Raw genomic sequence first — 26,205 nt, forward strand, 5'->3', positions numbered from 1 at the left:
CAGCTAATCTCGCATACTGCTGCTCCAAAGTGCATAATATTTGTGATGCTCATTTTTAGCTTCATGCTCAATGACCTCTTGTGGTTTCATTGACCCGCGTGTTCTCACAACACCTTTTATTGCCTGTTTTACACTGCCATTGGCTGCCAGCTGACTCCTCACTCACTACTCTAAAAGATAGACTTGAAGCTTAAATAAACACTTCATAGCTGAGACACACACCTGCACAGAGCCTGTGTTGACATCTGTATAGATTGAAATGTATCAGTTGTGGGAGAGGTTCACGTGAAAAACACTTTCACACTTTTTACACTTGCAGTCTAGACGGGGAGATTATCCAATTGTGGGTTGTACTTATTAAATAAAATATTAACTTAACATAGGTGGTCGTTGCATACACACCCGGCTGAGGTCTGCACTCTACTGAGAGCACCTTTCTAGTTTGAATTGAAGATGCACACAGTTTTGCTGCTTTTCTTTCCTGTCACTCCCTTTTGCTCTCAGAGGGAGAAGGTTCAGAGTTTACAAATGAGACAGAGATACATAATTCCCTATTCAATACAAGGTCCAAATAAGTTCTTTCACGCGCAACAATGTGAATTTTGATTCATGTTATGAATGTTCTGTCCTTGGGTGTACGAGATTGGACTTACTCAAAAGGTTGTGATCTCAATTTCCTTGAGCAATACCAGAACAAAGCTGTCGATAGCGCTGCTCAGATCATTGCTTATCATCTGAGGTGACAGACTGATAGTGCTTAACAGATGCTGCCCTGGTTTATTGTACAACACTAAAATATAGTCCTTGCTAGACAGAACATTTTGAGAATCTATGGTTGTGTGTGAAAAGACTGTTCGGATTTTAAGTAGTGTGCTAAATAAATGTAAATGCACCGTGGAGCATGTAAGAGTCTACATTTTTAATCTTATAGATCATTTGTACTGATTGCCAGAAAAAGGGCAGGGTGCCCACTGCTTTAAGTAAATCAAGTTATTGGGAAAGCTGCATTTGGAATCTTATCTGCATATTAAAAAGGGACCAAACTAATATTCAAACAAACAGGCATACTGTATCAGAAGGATATTGCTTTACCAAAGGTGTATTACTATTGGAAACATTTGTTCCTACTGGATTTCCCCATTTAATACTAAGAGACATTTGGTGTGAACGAGGCTTAATTGCTTACCAAAGATGAGTAAATCACTCTTAATCTGTGTTCCAGAAACTGTCCCAAAAAGGTCTTATCTTGAAAATCATTCCATGATCTTAACTCAACCACTCACGTAAGCCTGTCCCTGTATACTTTACATCTGTATACATCCTTTACAATACATGCTGTATGTGATATTTTGTTTTTATTTAACTGAAAACAGCAAAAATCATTCAGAACATAAAGGGGACCAGAGTGTTCTATGTTCAGGGCAAAGAACTTTGAACCATATAAAACATGTCTAAAATAGTGCTTGTCAGTATTTCTAGCACATAGCGATGCTTTTCATCAATACAACACAGCACAAGACATTTGTGACTCATTCGACCATATGTCCTCCATCCCCAGCAATGACCCTGTTTCAGCTTAAGTCTGGTGAGGCAGGGAGGCGAGAGTAACACATTCACTCTGCCAGATTCAGAGACAACCGCACAAAGAAACACATACACACACAAACAGAGCCGAACACACAGAAGCAATTCAGCAGCATCAATTATAAAATGGTGTTTTACTGCTCTAGTGGGCAGCTAAAGTATGTTACAGCTTCATTTAAAATAGGAGATTAAATGGAAAATAAAACCCCCAAATCAATTTTCTTCATTATCACTATCATCATCACCCTCACCAACAACATCATCAACATACCGAGCAGGTACCTTGTTGTGGAGTCAGAGTTCCACATTGTGAAGAGCAGTCTCTTATGAAGGTCCACCTCACTGATAACACTGAAAACAAAAAGGAACAAACATTTATTTTCACGCACTTGAGAGAATATGTGTGACTAGCTAACAAGTGAATCTTTGCACAAACATTTGTTTGGTGTCAACAAAACTTGAAAAGCCCACAACTGAGAGTCAAAAGCTGTTAATGTATAATGCAAAGGTAAACATATATTTATCACATATTTGTCACATCCAGTTATCTGTCCTTCAGATAAGGTCAGGTTTATATGGGGAACATACAAGAAATCTGAGCTGAGCTAAGCAAAACTGCCTTACACTAAGGACTCAACTGAGTCCGAAATGAAACTACACCAAAATATATACATTTTGAACAAATCTTGAAATAGTTTGTAACACTGTAATACATTTTTAATGAATGTAAAAATGTATTGCTTACAAGTAAAAGGTTTGTAAGAAGATGGGGTTCCTACAGTGAGGAACCATCTGAGTCTTCTGTCTGTCGCTAGGATCACTGTCTGGGCACATGCCAATCTGAGGAGGACAGCAAAACAAAAGTACACACAATCTAGTCACCACCCTTGTGTCACAGTTCCAAGAAGTTTTTTTAAATATATAATATTCTTTACAGCTGTACATACTTTAACGTAAAGGTCACATGACCCCTGGCACTCCTCCAACACGCTCCTAGCCTCCAAAACTGCAAACACACACAAATAGAACTGAATAAATTATGACTTTGTAGACACATTAATTATGTATGTGCACATCTCATTTTTCAGGTGCTGGGCCAAAATATCACCAAGGCTCTGCTCCACGGATAGCTTAGTGAGGCTCAGATTGTTTACGGTGTACAATATTTCTGAATGGACCCGCTTTTGCTACAAAAGCACACTGGGGTTTGCTCATCAAGACAATGTGTGCATGTGTCCAGGCAGAGGAAAATTTGGAAATATATTTGGCATATGCACTTGGCAAGCTGCTTTGGTTTAGGGAAAAATGGGCTGCCATAATTAATATAGCTCGAGTCACGACTCAAGAATTGAAAGGCAGAGTGGAAGAGTTTAATGATATTGATACTGTAACAATAAAAGTATATATAGGCTTATAGCCCGCTGCGGGCAGGCAGGTAGAGGTTAAGGTTCAGACAACAAAAGCAGAAAAACAAGGCAAGAAAAGAACATTGCAACTGGCAAGGGGTGAGTGTAAAAAGGGGCTTGTTCAATAGCTGCAGAGCTGATGAAGAAAGTGGGAACAGGTGAGAAGGTCAGGTGACTGGGACTGGAGGGGAAAGGGGTTATTGCAGGCCAGAAGGGGGTGGCTGGATGTGTGAGTTAAGTGACTGAGACAGGAGAAAAAGTCATCAGGTGGACAGAAGGAGAACGACAGTGGATGGGTTTAAGGTAGTGTGTGTCCGCAGGGAGGGACAGAGAGGCAGAATGTGACAGCTTGACTGATTCACATGAACTCACCCTTAGTTTTGTCTCTAGATTGAGGTATACGCAGGAAGAATAAGAGGATGTCTGACTGCTGAAATAACAAGCAGTGGAATTTATTGTAAGAAGCCATTAGGTATTTTCAATGACTGAGAACCCAAAAGGGAAATCACCATGCTTTATAGAAATAGCTGCTCAAGTTTGTGTAAGTAAGTCAACATTTGATGCATTTTTGTCTCTGCCTTTGTCACTGCCAGCAAAGCCATTTTATTGTGGGCAATTTATCTTGTGCCAAAGCACAGCAGCGAATGAGATTCCATCTTTCTAGTGTTTACTTTGGGAAAATGAGAATACATGACAGGGATTTGCAAGCTTCCACATGGGGCTCAAACCCACATGAACAAAGAGACATGAGGATATAGGAAGTCCAATGTTTTGTTCTCAGGATAATTCAAGATGAGACCAAACTATAGAGATATAATCCCTATTTGTGATGACCTCAGACTCTTTAATAACACAAATGTACAATTGCAGAAACTAAATGCAATACACATACAAAGCTTCAAGTGCACTTTTGACTCCAAGTCTATGATAAAGCATTATCTATGGTGATAAAACATGGATGAATCATAAATAGTTAATTGGTTTTACATACTAATATTTTATGTATATACGAAAACAGCATCCACTGTCCCTGAAAAAAAATATTTCATAATGTCATTTTTTGAGGAAATAGTTTGTGATGTTGTTATACTGAGTTGTGTAATCTGGAAAAAAAAGTCAATTTTAGCATCTGATGAGTAAATGGCCCTTCACTCAGACAAATGACAGGGGCACAAAAGACCTGGGAGAGGAGATGGAGAATCACGAACAAAAGTAGGAGCGTGTATGGCTTTGGTTGCTGGGAGACCAAAATTAACCACTTTTCCTGTTCTCATTAATGGTTGGCTGTTGTGATTTGACAGGTGATCTGCACTGTGCCATTCAATATTTTAAATCATATGTTGCAAATCATATGTGCTATACAAATGAAGTTGCACCAGCAGGAACAGACTGTTTTCTGCTTTAAAATGAACAGGGTACAAAATGTGTCTCCGCAGCATTGTCTCTCTTTATGAACAGCCTCTAAAAGAACTTACCGCTAACAACAAGTACTTCATGCTCCTGGATGATTGACAGCTTCAGCTGGCCTATTGATGAAGAGAAAAGGAAGGTTATGACGGGGTGACAGGTATCTATGTTGAACGTAATGGTTTACATGAAAGAATTGCTCCAAAGGGATTATCTTAGTTTAGCACAAAGACTGATTTTACAGTTGGTTTTGTGCTGGGCTATTTCTTGGCTGTAATAACTACCTGGAGTCTCTGCTGGTTGCCTGGCAACGTCACAGGGAAGACACAAGTCCAGGTAGTCATTGCACCTGGACAAGAAATAGTCCAGCACAAAGACCCTGTACAACCAGCCAGGTTAGCCGTTTCCCTCTGCTTCCAGTCATTATGCTAAGCTAAGCTAACCATCTCCTGGCTGTAGCTTCATATTTGACAGGAAAATGTCAAACGTTACCTTTATCCGATTTAATACGAGTCCATTAGTGTAAAATCAGCTTTAAAATGATCCTTACTACATTTTGATTAACTTTCAAGAATCTAAACAACAAAATACCAGAGGGATCCTTACATGATGTTGAACTTGACAATATAAGAGAACTGGCAGCAGAGGAAGGACGAGCAAACAGCTTTCAAAGTGTGTGTGTGTGTGTGTGTGTGTGTGTGTGTGTGTGTGTGTGTGTGTGTGTGTGTGTGTGTGTCTTTGTCCACTGTCTATCATCTGTCACTTTTTCTCTCCCTCACTCACAGTCTGTCTGCCTGTTTCTCTCTTTCTCTCCTCTCCTGTGAGTCTCCTTAGCGCTGCTAATGGCTCTAGGAGACAGGTTAGCCATGTTGACATGGCCACTGCTAACATTGGCTTTGTGCTATTCTAAATTAATCCTGCCCATAAGAGCGCAGTCTAAAGCTAAAATGTGGGAGCCTCGTTGTGTGATAACGCTGCTGGCACCTCAGAGCTTGGGTACAAGGGATGTTTGTCGTTCCCACACTGAACTTGGCATGGTTTTGTACCGCTGGCCAGCATAGAAGAACAAAGTGAGAACACTGTTTGAGATATTTTCCTGGTACCTCTGAACCTTAAGGTATTTATGATGCAGTCTTAAAAAAAAATATCAAACACATTCTGTATCAAACTGCAGTTAGAAGCCAAAACAAATGGATGACGGTAAATGTAGACTCTCAAAACAGTTTCAGGACAGCTACTAAGACAATGCAAGTGAATACTCACTACTGCAAGTCTAAGGCTGTCGGAAGATAACACACAATTCTAACATTAAGTGCATTTTGCACTTAAGATTGATCAGTAAAAGCTGATCGGATCATTTGTAATCCATAATTAAACAAGGTGGTGAACTGACAAAGTTTCATAAATTAGAGTTATTTCTATTTCTGGTTTTGCATTTTGGAAATAGCTTTTTTTTATTTTCATAAACACTACTGCTGCTCTTCAACGCCAACAGAATAACAGTGCAGTAATATAGAGACTATTCCTTTTACCTTTAGTATTACATGGTTTAAAAGCAGCAAAGTGCTATTTGACAGGACTAAACTGTAGGGACAAATTTAGTCAAATCCTTTTTGCTTTTTCTTCCTGCACTGCTGGGAAGTTCATCTTGTGTAAGTGTACACAACATGCTTACAACGTTGTTCAAATGTTTAAAGGGTATTCATGTTTGCAGTTAACAAGCAGCAACAGTGGGGTTTTATTGATCCTATAATGGCATTTCCTTCATTCTTAAAACACTGCAGGTGAAACGCTGAACGTACAGTCAATACACTGCTCCAATAGGTGAATACATTAGCCTTATCTGTTACATCAGCTGACTAAAAGAAAGAAAAACATAATGTGAGTGTAGGAGTGAAATAATGGGGCATGGCAGAGTAGACCGCAGTGTGGGTTATGAAATGCAAAACTGAAAACACAATCACATGCATATATACTCCAGCACACGAACAGTATGGATGTAAGGCTAGTGTGCACAGTGCTCTGAAATGCTCTACCGCTGAATAAATCACTAGCATTTATGCGTGACTACCCAATCTACTCTAATCAGAGACATTTCCATCAAGGAGTAAAGTTCAGCAGCCACAAGATATTAAAAAGATATTGAATATTCCTGGAGTTGTAAGAATCCAGAAGACTGATGAGTTTGCCCTCTGAGGCCACATTTGTGAATTGTGATTTTGGACTATATTAATAATATTGACTTGACTTGTATAATGCTTTCAATCTATTAAGGATCGTAAGCAAAAGTCCACCATCCAACCATCGCTTTGTCTCTCCAGAAATGTACTGAATTAACGCACTGAATGTGGCAGAGATGCCATGCAGCAGATGTGCTGTGTTGCAGCAGATGTGATGTGTTGCACGGCAAAATTTAGAGCAGGAATGAATTTAAAATGCCTGGCTAGTCCAGGGGAAGGAAGGTCAAGAAGAAACAAGTCTTTGGTTTTAGGGGGATGCCAGCCTTGCAACCTTTAGAGAGCGAAAGCCTATAAGAGAGTCTATAATTAAAATAATGCAGCATAATAAAATGTCTTGAATGTTACGTTTTATGGCAGTAGTAAAAAAAAAATAACGAGTCTCCTCAACAATAAAAGTAATGAGCACTCTGGAAAGGCAAAAAACTAGAACAGGAAACCAAAAAAAAATTAAAAAGGATGAATTAAACTATTATGTATAAGAAAATATGTTTTACTCTCACTACAAAGGAAAAAGAGACTATTTTTCGAGTGTTTGCATTTAATGTGAAGCAAAGCTGCAAAATATAAGATAACTTTCTTTGAAATGAGTTGGCAGACTCTTGCTTAGGTAAAAAAACAGAACTAATTCTTCAAATAAGTATCTTTAAAAGAGCGCAGACATTTCATGTTTCATGTCCAACATGTTATTATCCTCCACCATCATCAAGTAGTACTTGTTTGTGGTTCCTTCTTTTTAGGCATGAGCAACTTTCCTCTAATATTTAGTTTTGGATCTTGTTTTTCAAAGAAATCTGTTGACTTCAAACTTAATTTCATTGAGAATGAAATCCACTGCCATTAAACACTGCCGCAACTAACAGACTGCCAACTACGCATTTCATAAAGCGTGAGACATTTTTGAAATTGTATTTGGGAGAAAAAACACACATACTACAAGCTGGCAAATACTGTACGGCATTTTGCATTAGTAGGATATAGAGAGAAAGTTTAATATATATATATATATATGTATTAAAAAAGCCTAGAGCCCCTAATAAAGTATGCAAGACACTAACATTGATGTTGACAGGGTGAGTCATTCCCCATCTGACTTCTACCTGGCTGTTTCTGCCCTTGTTCAAGTGCTCAATTACACATAAAAGGCTGTTGCCTGTCCAGTAACAGGACATTGGTACGGCCAAGTCAGCACTTATCTATCATTCATTTTTTGTATATATAACATCCCCAACCTGTGACCAAAGTACTGAGTTATGTGTGATGGACCAGCAAAGACAAACAACATAAAACTGTATGTTTTGGCTCCCTTTGCACTGCAAAAGGGAATACAAAAATGTGTGTGTGCTATGGCCAGACATAAAAAACAGCAGCATCTATTTTGCCGCAATCTGTCTGAAATGTCCTATTTTGTTATTGCAACAGGGACTCTGTCTGTCATTCTGTCACTCAAGACGATGCTGCACTGCCTTGAACCTCTGAGGCTTCAGTGATGATGCTGATAACAACCCGAGGCTTAAACTAAAAAGGTCATGTCCTCTTCTTTCTTAAGGTGTCCTTGCATGTTTTCTGACACAAAGCCACAATTTAAGAAAGGAACGAATAGTCTTTCATATTTCTAAGAAGTACTGAATAGAATTGCAAAATAAAACATCAATTTAATCACCAAAGAAGGGGCGTAAAGGCCATTGAAGGTTGTGTTTTCTGTGTGTGTGTGTGTGTGTGTGTGTGTGTGTGTGTGTGTGTGTGTGTGTGTGTGTGTGTGTGTGTGTGTGTGTGTGTGTGTGTGTGTGTGTGTGTGTGTGTGTGTGTGTGTGTGTGTGTGTGTGTGTGTGTGTGTGTGTGTGTGTGTGTGTTGGTTATCCTGTACCTCCTTCTCCCTCTCTTTCTGCTTTAATAGGCTTTCCTGCTTCTTTGTCACATTTACATTTGAAACCCCTGTGGCCCACCACCATCCAATAAGGCCAAACCAGAGGACACTGTTGGTCTTTATGTGACAGCTAAAGTAGCCATTATCAGCAGAAAGGAGCACTAAAGGAGGCCTGAGTTAATCCGTGTTCAGTAACATTTTCTGTGAGAACTGGAGCAATTTAGGACAGTTGGGAAACTGCTGTGTGTAGGATTCAAAGTTTTTCATTTGGGGCGAGCGCCAGTTCATCCCATTTGATCCAAAGGGGGAACAGAGAGCAGATTAGATGAGAGACATATAAGGTGTCCTCTCGTTTCCCCTCGCTGGATTTCTTTTAATGGGCTAGTTATATAACTTCCCAACACTCACCTTCCTCCATGAGATCGAGGTCTGCATTACCTAAATCGGAGGAGTAGATCAAATGAATTGTGTCCACATCGAAGCCATGAGACACCTTTATGTCAGATGCCCATATGCCTTGATAGACAAAACAGTAGAGCATCGTTTGATGGCTTCAAAGTGAAAGGTCTGGGTGAATTCAGGATCTGGAAGACTCCACATTTCATATTTCTAAAAGGCCTTGGGCCTGTGTTTAACATTTCATAATCTGAAATGCACTGTGCACTTTAATCAAGAAACTTTCATCAATTACACACAATCTTTGGCAGACTTATCCATTCAATGGGAAGAGAGACATTTGCTCCATGCGCAGCAAAGAATATGGCTTGAAAATACGTATAAGGTAAACGAAAAAGACATTAAAAAATGACACAATATTCTTTTTGTTGGTAAATTGCTGATAGTGTTTATACACAGCAACAGTAGGGTTAGTTAAGTCAATAAGAAGAATAGTTGAGTAGTAGTTCTTGGGAATAGATAACTTGTGGAAAAATAAAGTGGTAAGACAAACCAAACAGTAAGTCATCTATTACAAAGGAGGTACTGAGAATGACTAAACATCCTCCAAAATATTTTTTCTTGTGATTGTCAAAGAACATCCATCACTGACAAATAATAATAATTTAAAGAAACATCTTGGAGATTCACAAACCCTTAATTGTTTAATTAAACAGTGTCCAATTGTTTGTTTGTTGTCACTCAACTAGATTTGCAAACTTGCCAATCAGCCTTTTTTTTATTATTTCAATCCATTAAATTGAATTTAGAAAAACATTGTTCAGTCTGGAGATATGAAATGGAGAACAGGTTTTGGGATCCGCACTATGTTTGACACATTATAACCAAATCATCTTTGCTCTTTTGGTAACATTTAAAGAGGCCAGATTTACCATCTCTCTCATGTCGTTTCCTCTAGAAGCATCTCTAGTCTTCGTTACATATTTGTGATCTGGTCCTCATAAATACAGACTAGAAGAAGAGTAAGAATAAACTATGGTAAATGAGGTTGGTCTCTGATTTATATCCCTTTAAAGCAAACTTCATTGCTATTATTTAATTTACTTTGTTCTTATTACTATTTATTAAGTCCGCCAAGTGTTTATCCATTTATTCTCCAGTGTCTTATTTCTCATTCCTCTCTTTTCCCCCCTCAACCCTTCATCTATTGTCTCTGTCTGACTCAGGCATTGCCTCAAACTCAGTTCACTGGTGCAATAATCAACTCTATAGTGTGGGTGTGACTGTCAAACAAAAAGTAGCAAAAGACACAAAAGAAGAAACTTAACTCGAACCACTCCTGTCAGTAGTTACACATCAAAAGCTGTCATGTTACTCTAACTTTCCTAGCAGCAAATTGGGCTAATTTCTGTTACTATCAGGCAGCAAAAAAACCTTTGTGTCCTAGTTGTTACTAGCTTCAGTGTGTGCATGTGTGTCTGTAAACTATTTTGTTTTTCTGTTTTGTTGATTGGTTTGTTGTTTGTGTTGCAGAGCGGTCTTAAGTGACTAGATTCATGGTTGTTAAAGTGTGGCAGAAGTTGCAACCACCTGTAAATGTACAATACATCAGTGATGTCTTCTGCTACAACATATGTATTAAAAAAAATATAAAAAAACCTGTTGTCAAATAATCTAAACATGTCAACAATTGACAACACACTTTAAACCATATCATTGAAAGAAACTGAAGGTTCAATTTGTAGAAGGGAAAACTGTAGATAAGAACTAAATGGCCAAGGGGAAGTGAAAACATTAGGTCCTGACCAGGTTGGGTCTTTGGCAGCGAAAAAATCTTTCCCTGAGGGTGACCTCAGACACACTCTACCAAACAATAGAGGCTTTCTGGAAGGATTCTAGCTTTTGGCAAAGGTTGACCCATTTCCGAAAGGGCAGGCTATCAGAATGAACTCTGTGAGTCCCCAAGTGGTGGGGATCAGGCATAACATGATGACGACACATATCAGAAATCAAGGCATTACTTTTAACGTTTTAGATGGAATGCAACGGTGTGAGGCTTGTGAAAATGGTGGTCCACAGAGGAAACCTTGTGATCTCTTTTGAAGACTGCAGAGGTCAGGCTAATGACCAAATGTGGTGCCAATATGAGAGGGAAGACGGGTGTCCAAGCAAAGGCTAATGTGTGCCACATGGGTAAGACCTGGTTGTCGCCAAAGCAGCAAAAATGCTCCCCAGACGTCCTGGGCTGCACTAGGTTCCTCTATAAAGCCTTGTTTTTTACTTTAACAATGTAAAGGGATATGTTGAGAGGCCCCGGCAGCAAAATGGGAGAACTTGCAAAAGAGGCTTTTGAAGGTGAGAGAGAAAGCTGTTGATGCTCAATAAACGTTGAAGCACAATATGTGGTGTATGGGTTCCTTCTCTGGGCCAGTGCTTCCAAAAGGCAAGCCCGGCTCTAGGGTGCATCTCCATTAGTAAACTAAAAATAGACATAACCTATTATTCTCCATTCATTTGAAATATCAGCTATTCTCTTGCACATTAAAGCAATGCTTCCTCTGATGTTTTAAAGCAAAGCTGTGTGGAAATGAATCCAACAAACAGGCCTTCAAAGTCAGCCACAGTGAGAAGTGTCCCTCAGACCTATTCCCTGACACAGTCACACATGCATCCCAGGCAAATAAATGCAAAAGCAATGCACCTGCACTCACATTCCCTGTAATACGTTTTTACATATTCATTTGTGTAGAAGAGCTAAATACTTGATGATGGATGATTATGGCTTTAGTCTTAAAATAAACAGTGCAGGTGCAACCTCCTCCAGTCTGGCTAACAACCTCTATAAATGATTCAGGTTGTCATCAGATAGGTGAGGGGACCAAAGGACTTGTTGCTACATCTGAGGCCACTTGTTGCTGCGAGTAATATGCTTCTCATGTTAGACACACTGCAGGATCGAGTGTCTGTGCAGGCAGACCGTTGTGATACAATCCTTTATATAACTTGGATACATTCCTTTACTGTCACTAAGATGGATTTAGACGAACAGACACTCTTTTGTACTTTTTGGGGTTCATGCCGTTATGGATTCATGCCAAAAAACGCTTAAATATCACATACTAGAATCCAAAACTACGGATCTATTATATAAAAAAAAGAAATTAACAGGAATAAACCTCACCATGGGTACTGAGGAGGAAGGACGATGTCTCGGGTAAGCTGGCAGGAGGCTTCCGCAGGTAAACTCTGAGACAGGTCATCCTGGAGGGAGCATGTTAGCTGCCACTAGACGAGACGGTTTCAGCAACTGAAGAGAAAAGAAACGAAACTTGATGCATGTTTGTTTGTGTGTGTGTGTGTGTGTGTGTGTGTGTGTGTGTGTGTGTGTGTGTGTGTGTGTGTGTGTGTGTGTGTGTGTGTGTGTGTGTGTGTGTGTGTGTGTGTGTGTGTGTGTGTGTGCAGTTCAAGACAATCAGAGGGATAGAAAATAATTCAAAACATGTTGTAAATGTTGAGAAACTGCTATATCTTAGTTTTTTTCACAGTTACAATACTTCAGCCAGCGGCAGGATGTGACCTGTTACTATAGCTGACAATTACAGACTTCAAATATAATTTCAAATATAACCTGTGAAGACTAAGATGAAAAGTAATATGGGTGAATGCGTAATAGTGTTAGTGAGACTGTCAAAGTAAATGCTGGTCTCTAAACAAAATGTGTGTTTTTCCCCGGGGGGGTCTGACAGTCATCAGCACTTAGTGACTCACATCGGGAAGAGTAGAGAAGAAATGGAAGAAAAAAATATATATTTTGTAGAGAAGGAAGGGTAGGCTATGTAGTATGATTTATAATATGAAGTAGGCTACATTTCTCTTCAGTGTGATTGGAGGTGTCGCTTGATTTTATAAAAAAAAAAAGTTAATACCATTACTTTACATTACAGCGTGGCTCCAAAATCAAATTGTGTACGACTCACTTGACTACAGATGAAACTTTTGACTCTTAAAGTCACAGTTGAAAAGGAAAGACGCAGCCAGACAGACAGCAGATGATGGAAAGAGTAAAAAAGTGCAGATGATGGAGAGGTTAACAGTGCACGCTTCATTTGTTCATGTGCGTAAATGTAAAAAAGTTTTGAAATAGAGTTTGATTATCAAAAAAATGTCCCGTGAGAGGATCCCCCCAGACCCCCCTACAGAGATCCGGGCTAAGCCCCAATTGTCCTCAAATCCTGGAAAACACAACTGGACATTAGTCAGATAAAGATCACAATAATTCCTTGAATTCACCATTTCAGTCTACAAAATGGATATGGGAACATTTTTATTTCATGATACATAATTTCACAAAATGTGCATATGCACAAACAATCTATATTTATTAATCTACAGTAGCACATGATTATTTTGATTAATTCTATTTAAACCGTTTGTTGTTTATTGTTACTAATGAGCCATCTACTGGTGACAGATGGCTTTGAATTTGAGGTCAAACAATATTGTTACAGAAATGACTGCTGTCTATCATAATAGAGCAGTTTGCTGGTTTTCTATGGGCTGGTTGGTTTAGCACCATTTGTTGTCGAGCAAAGGCAATATAGCTACATTCACTGTACTGTTTACAACTGTACTTGGCAGCTGTCAGATGGATTTGCAGTCATTTGACAAATGTTCACAGACAAGTGTATTAATAACATGTGAAAGGCCAAGGTGAACTTAACAATATCTGCTCAGTTTCCGAGGAAAATTAACGTTCAACATTAAATAAAATGAATGTATAATATATTAATTTATGAAACATAAAAGATACTTATATTTAGTTCAAAAATATTTTTTAAAGGCATGTGATTTAAAACAATAAGAATCAAACTACTTTAATAAAGCTGCTTACAGCTGTCTCCAGAGCAAACAATAAAACCATCTGTGTACTGTATAATCTAGAAAGAACCAAGCAGGGATGTGTTTGTGAGGTTATAATCCAGATTACTTTACAGCATGATTTAACACACCTCTAGGTGAAATGTTACACAACAGCGATAACTCCAGCACATTATGTTGACATCTTGCCCAGTTGTAGTGTGCCACTAACCCAGAGATGAACTTCTCTGCTAATCCTGATTAACAAACTGCCCACCCACCAAGGAGGCACACAAATCAAGCTTCATTTAAGGGAGAAAAATCTGCTTGCTGAATTATGTACTGCTCAACACACACAGTATCCAAATATAGTATTTTACACACAGGATCCTCACAAAAATAACATGCTTTAAGGGAACCTATTTTGGGCTGACATATATCTACAGTTATCTCTTACTCCTGCCTCTTGTCCCCCTCCTCAGGATTTAAAGTCATAATCCTTATCCTTTTTCCTTTCATTCTGTCCCTCCACAAAAAGCCCCTGATTCATTTGGTCCTTATCAGTTGCACTGAAGGGAAAACAAAGGACTTGCCTGAAACTCATACTCTGCTTCCCCGAAGGGGAAACTGGTCAGATAATGCTGCTTTGGCATGGGCATAGTCTGTGTTAGGAGACAGAACTGGACTTCCATATGTCAGTCCCCCACAGAGATACAAAGTACACACACTTTTTAAGACATTTAAGACATCAAAATGAAAAAATACTAGAAAATGCAAGGTCTGTCCAACTCGTCATGTTTCCAATACCAGTCCATCAAAACAAACCGAGGTCAAACAAATCTTTTCCAATAGATAATTCCCCAATGTTTTCAACGATCTTTCCTTCACCCAGCTCAAAAGAGCTTGTTCAGCATTGGAAGAGCTTACTTTCTTCAAGGATAGTGGAAATGCACACCCGTATATGTTTTGTTTGTTTATTTCTTATGAAAATATAATTTGATTTATAAAACCATTTTTGTAAGATCAGATGTCATTTTTTTTCTCTCAGTAAGTTTGGACTAAATAGAGTTACAGGAGCTCATGTTAAGACTCATTTTGGCAAATAATTACTCATACAAGTGAATAAATGTAGTTTACTGCACTAGACAATAGCCTTGAGATTTATCCACACACAAAATGTTTATTCATCCTGTACGGTTCAAACAGCCCAGTGCAAAATGAAACACACATGGGGCACTAATAATAAGATAGTACAAGGTCATATTTATTGGGATTTACAGGAGCCTTATAGTTATAGTTGATTTAATAAAAATATATTAACACAAAACAAGAAGCCAAATATTTTTTGTTGGATGGACAGATTTGACCCCTTTGAAGGCCAATATCACAAGCAAGTTGTTGGTCAAAGCCACAGTCACAAAGATATAAATAGCAAATATTCCTATAGGCAGAATTAGTCATCTCTTTAGAGTCACTTCTTAAAACCCATTTTTACAGACTGGCATTAATGTGATGTTGTTGCTTTAGTGCGTTATTTTATTATGGATATTAATATTTTATTAAACTATTTTATGTCATTTTCTTTCTTAGTTTTTATTGTATCGATTGGTTTTATTGTTTTATCTATAGTGCTGTTTTATCAGGGTTTAACTCTTTCTTAGTTTGTCTTGTTATGTTGGGCCTCACTGTTGAGCTTTCTGTTTTATTGCCTTGCTTTTGCTGCTTTGTCTGTCAAAGCACTTTGTAAACTCCGTTTTTAAAAAGATGCTATATACATAAAAGTTATTATTTTAATTATAAGTTCAGGCATGATAAGTAATTGAAGGTAAAACATACAGTTTGTGCAACTGGAAGAGGAAGGTAGAGGCGAGGGAGACTTAATTAAGATAGTGGAGATAAATATAAGAGAGCGGGACAAGTTCCTCAAAGAGATGAGTTTTCAATTTGCGTCAAAAAATTGGGTTGACTGTGCAGTTTTGACTGGGGGGGGGATTGTGGAAGGAGGAGAGACACATATGGACAGATGGACATCGCTGCTGTGTGCAAAGATGTCCATATTGCCACCGGGGACAGCTGAGCACCTGGTGGTAGACTGGAGCACATGGCTGCTTAATACATTACATGAGTGACACACTATGAAAGTCTATTAAATATACAACTAGTAACCATCAAACAAGATCAGGATGTGAGGCAGTGGCAGACTAGATACAGAACAAATACTTAATTGTGCTAGAACTAAAAGTGAAGGCAATAAAGTTACAGATCAAACAAATTTAAACAGACAGAAGTATTGAGAGGCAATAAAAGGTCCAGTGTGTGGGATTCAGTGGCATGTATTTTCCATTTCTGTCAATTAATCCCCCTAAATCCTACACTGGTCCAAAGGGATGAAGAGGATATTCAACTAAAGCACGTCAGTAAATATTTGGTAAGTGGTGTGAAGAAATTTTTTCAGCTGAAATGTTTTGTTAATTACTAGAGTAGTTGATCAACAACAAAATGTTGATAATTAATTAATTGTTGAAGTTATCACACAGAAATGGCAAACATTCACTTCTCAAATATTTTTGAGAACATTTTTTCTATTGAATGTCAATGTAAATCATAGATTTGTAAAGTTTGGACTGTTCACCGGAAAAAAACAAGCAATCTGAAGGCATCACTTTGGGCATGACATGCCCTTTTTACTCTTTTTGGACATTTAATAGACTAAATGATGAATCAAAATAAATAAATAATCATTAGTTGCAGACCTACCAAGTTTGCAAAAGAGATTGACATCTTATTTGTTAATTCCTGTTATCTAAGTGATGTTACCCCAAAAGCAAAAGAATCAACAGTCTCATCTTTGAATTCAGTTAATGTTGACATCAGCTCCTCAACACATTACATGTCTGTATAGTCACAGGTAACAAGAAATACAGAAACATTACTAAACTGCAGCCCTGATCTAATGGGCAAATATTAACATCATCAATCACATTCACTCATCATTTTCCCCATTATTTCAGTGATTTGCTAAGGAGGTGACATAGTGTCTACAGAGGACTGAACTGATCCAGATTTGTTCACTCTGCTCCCACAATATCTGCAATACCGCTGACTGTGCAGGATCCTTTGAATTTATATCAGTATGTGACTTTGTCAATGTATATTGAGATTAAATCTTTATCGTCCCATTTCTGGGTACATCACTCATTGTAGCGCTCTTTTCCTACCACAATATAAATCTTTTTAGGCAGTAATGGAAAGAAACCTTGTTGAAGCCAAATTAAATGCATTTTAGAAAATACCATTTTAATATATATCCTAATAGAAGAGCAGATCCTCACAGTAAAACCAATCATATACAAAATAAATACATGTGTTGAACAGCATTTGTGTTGTGTTTTGTGTTCCTTTTTTAGACTGTTCAGTCAGATCACTTAGTTAAAAGGAATATTTTATCTTTTCCCACAAGTCAATATATTACATTAAGACACAAATACACCAGACATAGCCTACCGCAACATTGAGGTTAATAACAGTAACACTCTGAGCTCTTAAGCTACATTTAGTATATCATTTAAAGTTTTAACAAAAAAAGACAATGGCACCTTCTACTGGACATATTAAGAAATGCATTTTTACAACTGTATCTTGTCAGAACAATTTACCTTAAATGATCAATCTGCAGCTCCTTAGGGAAGTTTACCTCCTGATGGTGGCTACACATGGGGAGAAAAAGAAAATACATTAACTATTAGTAACAACTGTAGAAATATTTTGAATGTTGACTTATTTAAAATGTTGATAACCACAGGAGGTTGCAACTCCCCTCTCTGTAACTGAACTGCAGTCCTTTTGTGTATTTGTTTGTTTGAACATGTACTCAAAAATTGATGTGGGCTTAAGCAGTTTGTTTTATTGTGCAATGCAAATGTTGCAAAAATAAATAGTTTGTATGTTATCTTAGCTTGTCTAAAATATGAACTAATGGAATAGTTTGAAAGTAGAATAATTTAGAAAGGCTTGTCCTTTAAGTTTAGGCAGATGTGTCACTTTCTGCCGCCATCTTTGTTTGGCTCAACGCCTTTAAAAAGATTCACCCAGTGCAGCAAGTCAGAAATCAAAACTCACCTCTTCAAAACTGCTTTTAATGTCTGACTAATGCTGTGTGTTTTAAGTTTTAAGTTTTTAGTGTGTAGCTTTTAATGCTGATTTTAGATGTCTGTAAAGCGTCTTTGAGTACTCTGAAAAGCGCTCTATAAATAAAATGTATTATTATTATTAGAATAGGTCAATTGTATTTACAGTTTAAGAGTTATTGGTATCATGAAAAAAATAGCCATAATTGCTTGTCAACTGTTCTACTGGGACTTTTTTTTAAACACAGGCTTGTATTTAATTGAAAAAAGGATAATTGGCTCAAGTTAGCTTTGTGACTCCAATTAACATTGAAAAACGTGCAGCTGTCACTCAAAGCCTTCCTTCACTTGACGTGGGAGACATTTTGGGTCAAACGGAAACTGCGGACACTTTTTTGAGAGTTTAAACCGGAGAAGTACTATTTGCTCAACCCCTGCAACGAATTCACATTCATGTTTTAGGCATAATAAAAAAAAAAAAAATAAAAAAAAAGTAACGTTGTGGTAACTCGTTGCTCCATAGAGGAGTGGGATGGACAGGACAAGTGAATTGCGCATGCGCCACAGGCCACCATGACAACTACGTTCGGAAATGTGGCGTTGCCAACGTAACATTTGCGTACTGTTTCCAACGTAGAGCTGTGCTGTGTCTTTCAACCCGGAAGAACAAGCCAGTGGGAAGGAAGTTCTTTACGTGCTCTTTTGAGTTAGCAGGTTAGCGTCTTGCTGGCGATCAGTGTGCTCACAATTGAGCTATATTTCACATATAATACTCACGGCTGTGTTTTATAAGCCATTAGTCCACAGTTGTTTACAAGAGGAAGTATAAAACACCTGAATAGTTTGGTTGGTTTGATTGTAACGTGAGCTAGATTTTACGTAAGAGCGTCTGTGGATACAACCAGCTTACAGAGACGTGTTACATACTATAAATAACACTCATAATGGGTAAAATAAACAATAATGTTGACCAAAGCTAGTAGTGTACCTGCTATTTGTTATCACACTGGATCCCCCACTTAGAATGAAACTAATCGATCCCTGACCAGAGAAGTATGAAAAAACAATAACACCAGGTTAACTCATATCCCTGACAGCCATGGAGTTTCTCCCAGTACTTGAACCTCTAGATAAACCCAAAGAAGGAATATGGTAAGTCAATTCAGATCATTTATTTGCACCTGTGATTTAACTGGCTAACATTTAACCCTGATGAAATTGTTTTGTTGTCAACAGGTATTCTTTGATACCCAGGGGGGCTGCTCCAGGTGTCAGTGTGGGTCACACCTGCACGTTTATTCCTCCTAGAGATGAAGGAAAAGCAAGAATCTTTATTGTTGGGGGAGCCAACCCCAACGGCAGTTTCTCACATTCGCACATCATAAATCTAGGTAAAAAAGGATGGAATCTGTCCAGGGATATGACATCTTCCATAACAGGGATTTACAAGTGATTTACAAGCGCTTCAGCAAAAATCTACAAGAAGATGTATATTTTTAGAACTAGTTTGTATTCATTTGTAGATTAATTTTACCCACGTTTGGGCTTTTGTGGGTTCCTTTAGCTGTTTGAAGACTTGTTCGAAACACAGTTGGTTGTGAAAATGTTTAGTGCTTTGGTGCTGAATATTTTAATTACAGTTTATGTTTAACCATTATGGAATATGCAGATTAAGATTATGAAGATAATTTGAACAAAAATGATTTGATTGTGCAATGTGCACAGTGTCACTTGTCACAGCTATTGGTAAACACGGCCATCATTTGTTATATACTTTGCAGGGTAATTATTGTGTTCCCTATTGCAGTTTTGTCCTTTGTGACTCCAACAGATAATCATGAATGGGACATCCCAGAGTGGGAGGGTTTGGAGTCGCGGTATGAACACTGCAGCTTTGTGCCAGAGAGCTGCCCTCAGAGCCTGTGGGTGTTTGGAGGGGCACAGCAGAGTGGCAACCGCAATTGTATCCAGAATATACAGCTAACAGGTAAATAAAAATGTACCTGGTAATCTGTAATCTTCATTAGTAGTTTATCACAAGTGATTTTCGCAGATAGTCGCGATGCTGTTGTAGTTTTCACTGTGTTGTAACAAATGTTTTTTGACAGATTGTTTGAGTAGTATGTGACCATAGATTTCTGTCAACTGAGTATAATCTACTCTTTACATGTGTGTGCAGAGAGTGGGTCTCGCTGGAAGAATGTAGTGGTCAATGGCAAACCCCCTGGTCCAAGGACATACCACACCAACTCAGCGTGCCAAGGGGACAGACTGTATGTCTGTTCTGGTGGGGAAGCAGGAGCTTCACCCGTCTCAGACCCCAAACTTCATATCTTTGATACAGGTCTGTGTTTAATAAACCACCTGCTTTAAATAATTGTATCTCACAAACCCAGTAAATCTTTTTACGACGTATCTTGTATTACAACCAACAATATTGAGACATTTTTCCCCACAGCACTTTAGGGCTAAATTATTTTTCACTGAATGATCCTGGATATACAGCACAGTCATAATTATTTTTGCTGAGTGCTTTTTCAAAGAGGTACATGAGTGGATGTGTTTACACTTATTTTGGGTTGATTAGATCCCTTCTCAGGACTGAGTGGGTATTGGTACACTGTGACTGTGCCTAATTAACATCTCCCCTCTTCCCTCTGTTGAACCTGGTATGACGGGCCAACTCATACATTTAACATTTTCATTAATAAATAATGTTTGGTGACCTCCTGTCATTCCCTGCATAACTGCTTTCAACTTCAACCTGAGCAGAGGTCTAATCAAGAAGAACAATGGAAAACACCTGCGTGGGTGTGAAATGTTTTTAATACTCTTGCCACGCTGAAGCCATCCAGCCCAATTGTGATCATATTTGGGGGAAATATTACAACTATTTTTGATTGCAATATTTCCTGTAATGACAAGTCAAACTGTCATGAAAGTAGTGATTGTAAGCTTTACTGTCTGATGCTACTTGACTCCATATTATAAACACAGTTGTACTGTGTATGAGATAGAATTTCACTGTCACATTCACACCAATATGAATACATAATCCACTCATCGTAGTTGTGACTATCTTATTCTGCCTCAAATGTGTTAAAGCTTAAATCTCTTGGTGTTCCCAGTGTCTTCCACCTGGTCCCAACCAGAAACACAAGGCAGAAACCTGCCAGCCAGACATGGCCACGTTGTCGCTGCAGTTGGTTCAAAGATCTACATTCATGGAGGCATGGCAGGAGACAAATTCCACAACGATATGTACTCTCTTGACACAGGTAAGCCTGAACTCTCCTGAATCATAATGTGAGGATCAAAGTTTGATCTATTTGCCAGCTGCATTTATCTCAGATGATCATACAGGATGAAAATGAAGACCCTCAGAACTTGTGAATGGGAACCTTGTTTTGGTTTATTTAAGAAAATAAAAATGTGTGTACTGTTTAAAGGGAGCATGAAGTGGGAGAAGGTGCAGGCCAGAGGAGACATCCCACCAGGAGTAGCATCCCACTCAGCTGTGGTGCTGGGCAAGAACATCTACATATTTGGGGGGATGACTGCTGATGGAGCCGGCAACTCCATGTACAGATTCAACACCGGTACATCATTTATGTCACATCATATTTTGACTTCATTCTGTCATACAAAAAATGTATTATGAATTAATCTATGAATGCTACATGGCAGAATTTCATGAAAAACTTGTATAACATACTTAAATGTTCTACTTGCTGCTTGCAGAAAAAAGTAGATGGGTCCTCATGAAGTTTGAAGGAGATATGCCACCCAACCGCCTAGACCACTCCATGTGTGTATTGCCCTGGACGGTGTGTGGTGAGAGCAATGGAGAGGAGGAGCAAGCCAACAGCCAAGCAGCCTCAAAAACAATACATCTGGCCTTTGTATTTGGAGGAATGGACACCCAGGGTGTCATTCATAACGACTGCATTGTGACTGTTATAACATAATGTTCATTTATCCAAGTTGTAATAAAATGTTTGTCAAGGACTACTTAGTAATTGCATATTGTTTTATTAAAAACATGTAAAGCTTGTACTGTGAAGACTGAAATGAACATTGTTTAGCATAAAAGGTTCTGAAGCATAAATCTGGGTGTGAAATATTCATCATTTGAACCATTGGTTATTATGTTTCAGTGTTGGGCAGTGTTGTAAATAATTGCAACAAGAACAAACCAAGTAGCATTTTGTATCAAACATTTATTTCAATGTCTTTCCAGAAGTACAATGACCAGATTCAATAAATAACTTTTAGCATTGCCTGTGAACATAATGGGCTCTTGATCCCAGACATTTCACTCAATGGACCCACAAATACCTGTCCCCTCCCTCTAAATCCCTCCCCTACTACAGAACCCCAATCAGGACTGCCTGAGAACAGCAGCAGCAAGCCTCGTATCCAGGCTGACGAATATCTCCACCTTCCAGCGAAGAGAACACCTCTCACACACACCGAACTTATTTTTAAAGTCTTTTCACAAGATTCAGTATGGTTGCTTGTTATCGCCACCCCTTCCTAGCCATTCCTCTCACTATTTGAGTCCCATCAGTCCAATATATACATCTAGATGCAACTAACAGAGAGGCAAGGGGCGACAGAAGAGTTGACTTGGAATCCGCCTACAACTCATCCTTCCCCTCCTGCTCGCTTTCAGCGCCCTCAGGTGGAGGTGCGCCCGCACTACCGTAGAGCTTGCTGATGATGGGTTGCACCACCTCCTCCAGCTCCTTCTTCTTGGCCTGGAAGTCTTCCAGCTCAGCTTCCTGGTGTGACTCCATCCACTCGATCTTCTCCTCCACTGCCTTCTCGATGGTTTCCTTGTCCTCATCCGACAGCTTGCCGCCGAGCTTCTCCTTGTCGCCGATCTGGTTCTTCAGTGAGTAGGCGTAGCTCTCCAACTCGTTGCGGGAGTCGATCCTCTCCTTCAGCTTCTTGTCCTCGTCGGCGAAGCGCTCGGCGTCGCTCACCATGCGCTCGATGTCCTCTGGCGTCAGACGGTTCTGGTCGTTTGTGATTGTGATCTTGTTCTTGTTGCCCGTGCCTTTGTCCTCAGCGGTGACGCGCAGGATACCGTTGACATCGATCTCGAAGGTGACCTCAATCTGTGGCACGCCACGAGGGGCAGGAGGGATGCCAGTCAGGTCGAAGGTGCCCAGCAGATGGTTGTCTTTGGTCAAGGGACGTTCACCTATGAAGACAATCAATAATTAAGACGTTGCAATATGTTCATTATTAATGATAAATACAGATTTTTGTAATTTACTCTGTCCAAATCTTACCTTCATAAACTTTAATGGTGACAGTAGGCTGGTTATCAGAGGCTGTAGAGAAGATCTGGGATTTCTTTGTGGGCACAACAGTGTTCCTGGGGATCAGCTTGGTCATAACTCCTCCGACGGTCTCAATACCAAGGGTCAGCGGGCACACATCCAGAAGAACCAGATCACCTGCAAGGGAGGAAGATGTTTAGTAAACAAGTCTAAGTTTGCCAGCTCAGTTGTGTCAAACGGATACTACAGCGTTTAAAGAAGATGACTTACCGGTGTCCTCCTCTCCAGAAAGCACTCCAGCCTGCACAGCAGCTCCGTATGCCACAGCCTCATCGGGGTTGATGCCCCTGGAGGGCTCTTTGCCATTGAAGAACTCCTTCACCAGCTGTTGGATTTTGGGGATACGGGTGGAGCCTCCAACCAGGACAATCTCATCAATGTCGGGTTTCTTCAGGTCAGAGTCTTCCAGCACCTTCTGTACAGGCTTCATGGTGGAACGGAACAGATCCTGGAAAAGAAAAAAAGACAAGGTTAAAAGGCTTGTCAAACAATGTTATCATAAAATAGGTATGTAAGATAAGATAAGATAAAATAATCCTTTATTAGTCCCGCAGCGGGGAAATTTGCAGGATTGCAGCATATATATGTAGTATATATAGTCATTGTTTTTTAAAAACTTAACAGGTTGTGTAACGTACCATGTTGAGCTCTTCAAACTTGGCACGGGTCAGGGTCTCAGAGAAGTCTTCTCCCTCAAAGAAGGACTCGATCTCAATGCGGGCCTGGTGCTGAGCAGACAGCCCCCTCTTTGCCTTCTCAACCTCACGACGCAGCTTCTGCACAGCACGGTTGTCCTTGCGCACATCTTTGCCGGTCTTCTTCTTGTACAGCTTGATGAAGTGCTCCATGACGCGCTGGTCGAAGTCTTCACCTCCCAGATGAGTGTCGCCGTTGGTGGCCACGACTTCAAACACACCATTGTCAATGGTCAGAAGGGAGACGTCGAAGGTGCCACCACCCAGATCGAACACTAGAATGTTCTTCTCGCCATCTCTCTTGTCCAGACCATAAGCAATGGCAGCGGCAGTTCTAAAAAAGATAGTTGTGAGAATATATTATGATAGAGAAAGGGAGGGAAATATTTCACAATTTCAAATGGACAACAGATTAATTAATTATTTTTATCAGACACTTACGGCTCATTGATGATTCTAATAACATTCAGACCGGCGATGGTTCCAGCATCCTTAGTGGCCTGGCGCTGAGCATCATTGAAGTAGGCAGGGACAGTGACAACAGCATGTGTGACCTGAAGAAAATATGAGAACATTAGATTCAAATATACATTTTCTATTTAGGAGTGTTTTATCCTTTGATGTATATTATTTCATGTTGTTTGTACCTTCTTGCCCAGATAAGCCTCAGCAGTCTCCTTCATCTTAGTCAGCACCATGGCAGAGATCTCCTCTGGAGCAAATGTCTTCATCTGGCCACCACCAATGTCAACCTGAATATGGGGCTTGCTCTTCTTCTCAGTCACCTGAAGAGGGACATGCATCAATGTTAATGAACCAAGTATGTTGCTCCATCGTGGCCCAATGACCATTAGACCCTACAACTGTAACTTCCTTGTGTCAAAGAGTAAAAAGGTACCTTGAAGGGGAAGTACTTGACGTCCTGCTGCACAGCAGAGTCACCCCAAACACGGCCAATCAATCTCTTGGCATCAAAGACGGTGTTCTCGGGGTTAGAGGTCAGCTGGTTCTTGGCAGCGTCACCAATCAGACGCTCACCCTCGCTGGTGAAGGCCACATATGATGGGGTGATACGATTACCCTGGTCATTGGCGATGATCTCCACACGGCCATTCTTGAACACTCCAACACTGCAGGAAAACATTTTAGAAATTATTAATTATTACTTATAAAAAGGCAACAATTTCTGAATATATTTCATTTTCAAGTTGCATCATTACATAGTCTTCAAAAAACAATCAAGACAGGTGTCACTTTTGTTTCTTACCATGAGTAGGTGGTCCCCAGGTCGATTCCAACCACAGTCCCCACACTCTCCTTCTTGTCGTCGTCATCGGCATACACGGTGCCGGCCACCAGCATTACAACCCATATAAGCTTCATCGTTGCTTGTTTTGTACGCAGATCTACAACAAAAAGGAGGAGAAACACAGTTAAAATTACAATTAAAAAAAAAAAAAAAAAAAAAACGTGGCTTTACGTTCATGACGTAGGCTCTCCGCCTCCTAAATGCTGGAAGCTACCAGCTAATTGTAGCTCTGGGTGTCATTAAACAGTTACTGGGACAGTTACCAATCCCCAATAGAAAGAACTGGGATTGAAAGACTATGGGTAAACTGGGAGGAGCACCAGGGCCTCCTCCTAATGTTAACAGCACTGACTAACATGGGTTTTTTTCCCCCCCTCCATCTGCCGGTAGCCAGCTAACCACGTTAGCGTGCACAGCAGCCATGCGAGGGAGCAGTGTGTGCCATAATGAACATTTGATTTTTTACATAGTTGATTACAACAGCTGTGACTGCCCATCTGATTAAAAACAATGATAGTACATTCAGGGTGAATACTCTTTAGCTTAGCTGGCTTCTTCATTATTCAACGTTGGAGAAAGTACCAAATACTACGTCAAGATTGAAAACAATGTGCATACATACCTTAATCGCAGTGTTTGTCAGTGAATTAACGGCCTTGACGTAGCCTCTAATGGTCGCTTGTTATAGCAAACTGTATCTCTCTTTTCCCGTCTATTCTACTTTCTTGCGTCGGTGAAGTGATGTTGAATGAACAGTGCTCTCTCCATATATAAGCCGTCACTTCTTCCCCGTCGTGGAGCTCCGCGATTGGCTGAGCAGCGGCTCGTTGGAACGCGCTGATTGGTTCCTTCCGGCACGCTGTCGGCCGCTGATTGGCACACATCGGGTCTGCGGCGACGTCACGACCTCTGCTTAGCGTGCCGATGCTTATTGGCTGTCTGTCGAGCGTACTCATGAACGCAGTTGGG

The 26,205-nt window shown here is 39.7% G+C and overlaps 3 protein-coding genes across 3 annotated transcripts in view; 1 reads left to right on the forward strand and 2 right to left on the reverse strand.

The window, feature by feature from the left end:
* LOC129102801 (regulator of G-protein signaling 3-like) overlaps positions 1-9,042 on the reverse strand; it is a 44,445-nt gene extending 35,403 nt beyond the window's left edge. The window contains exons 1-5 of the mRNA XM_054613071.1: positions 8,910-9,042; positions 4,466-4,516; positions 2,532-2,590; positions 2,330-2,424; positions 1,867-1,935 (exon numbers count right to left, since the gene is read on the reverse strand). Of these exons, the coding sequence (XP_054469046.1) occupies positions 1,867-1,935; positions 2,330-2,424; positions 2,532-2,590; positions 4,466-4,516; positions 8,910-9,042 (407 nt within the window). The remainder of the gene's footprint in view (positions 1-1,866; positions 1,936-2,329; positions 2,425-2,531; positions 2,591-4,465; positions 4,517-8,909) is intronic.
* A 9,553-nt stretch (positions 9,043-18,595) lies between these two features.
* rabepk (Rab9 effector protein with kelch motifs) lies at positions 18,596-21,997 on the forward strand. Its single transcript, XM_054612279.1, has 7 exons — positions 18,596-19,033; positions 19,118-19,272; positions 19,713-19,868; positions 20,061-20,225; positions 21,010-21,159; positions 21,331-21,480; positions 21,623-21,997. The coding sequence occupies exons 1-7, from the start codon at positions 18,981-18,983 to the stop codon at positions 21,847-21,849; spliced, it is 1,056 nt and encodes a 351-aa protein (XP_054468254.1). The 5' UTR covers positions 18,596-18,980; the 3' UTR covers positions 21,850-21,997.
* An 84-nt stretch (positions 21,998-22,081) lies between these two features.
* Positions 22,082-25,998, reverse strand: hspa5 (heat shock protein 5). The gene is made up of 9 exons (XM_054612278.1): positions 25,859-25,998; positions 25,195-25,333; positions 24,826-25,057; positions 24,575-24,712; positions 24,369-24,481; positions 23,871-24,261; positions 23,443-23,680; positions 23,182-23,349; positions 22,082-23,090 (listed from the first exon to the last, which is right to left on the reverse strand). Exons 2-9 carry the CDS (start codon positions 25,308-25,310, stop codon positions 22,522-22,524), a joined length of 1,965 nt encoding a protein of 654 aa, XP_054468253.1. The 5' UTR covers positions 25,311-25,333; positions 25,859-25,998; the 3' UTR covers positions 22,082-22,521.
* Positions 25,999-26,205: the final 207 nt, after the last annotated feature.

Source organism: Anoplopoma fimbria, chromosome 14 (assembly GCF_027596085.1).
Source record: "Anoplopoma fimbria isolate UVic2021 breed Golden Eagle Sablefish chromosome 14, Afim_UVic_2022, whole genome shotgun sequence".
NCBI lineage: Eukaryota > Metazoa > Chordata > Actinopteri > Perciformes > Anoplopomatidae > Anoplopoma > Anoplopoma fimbria.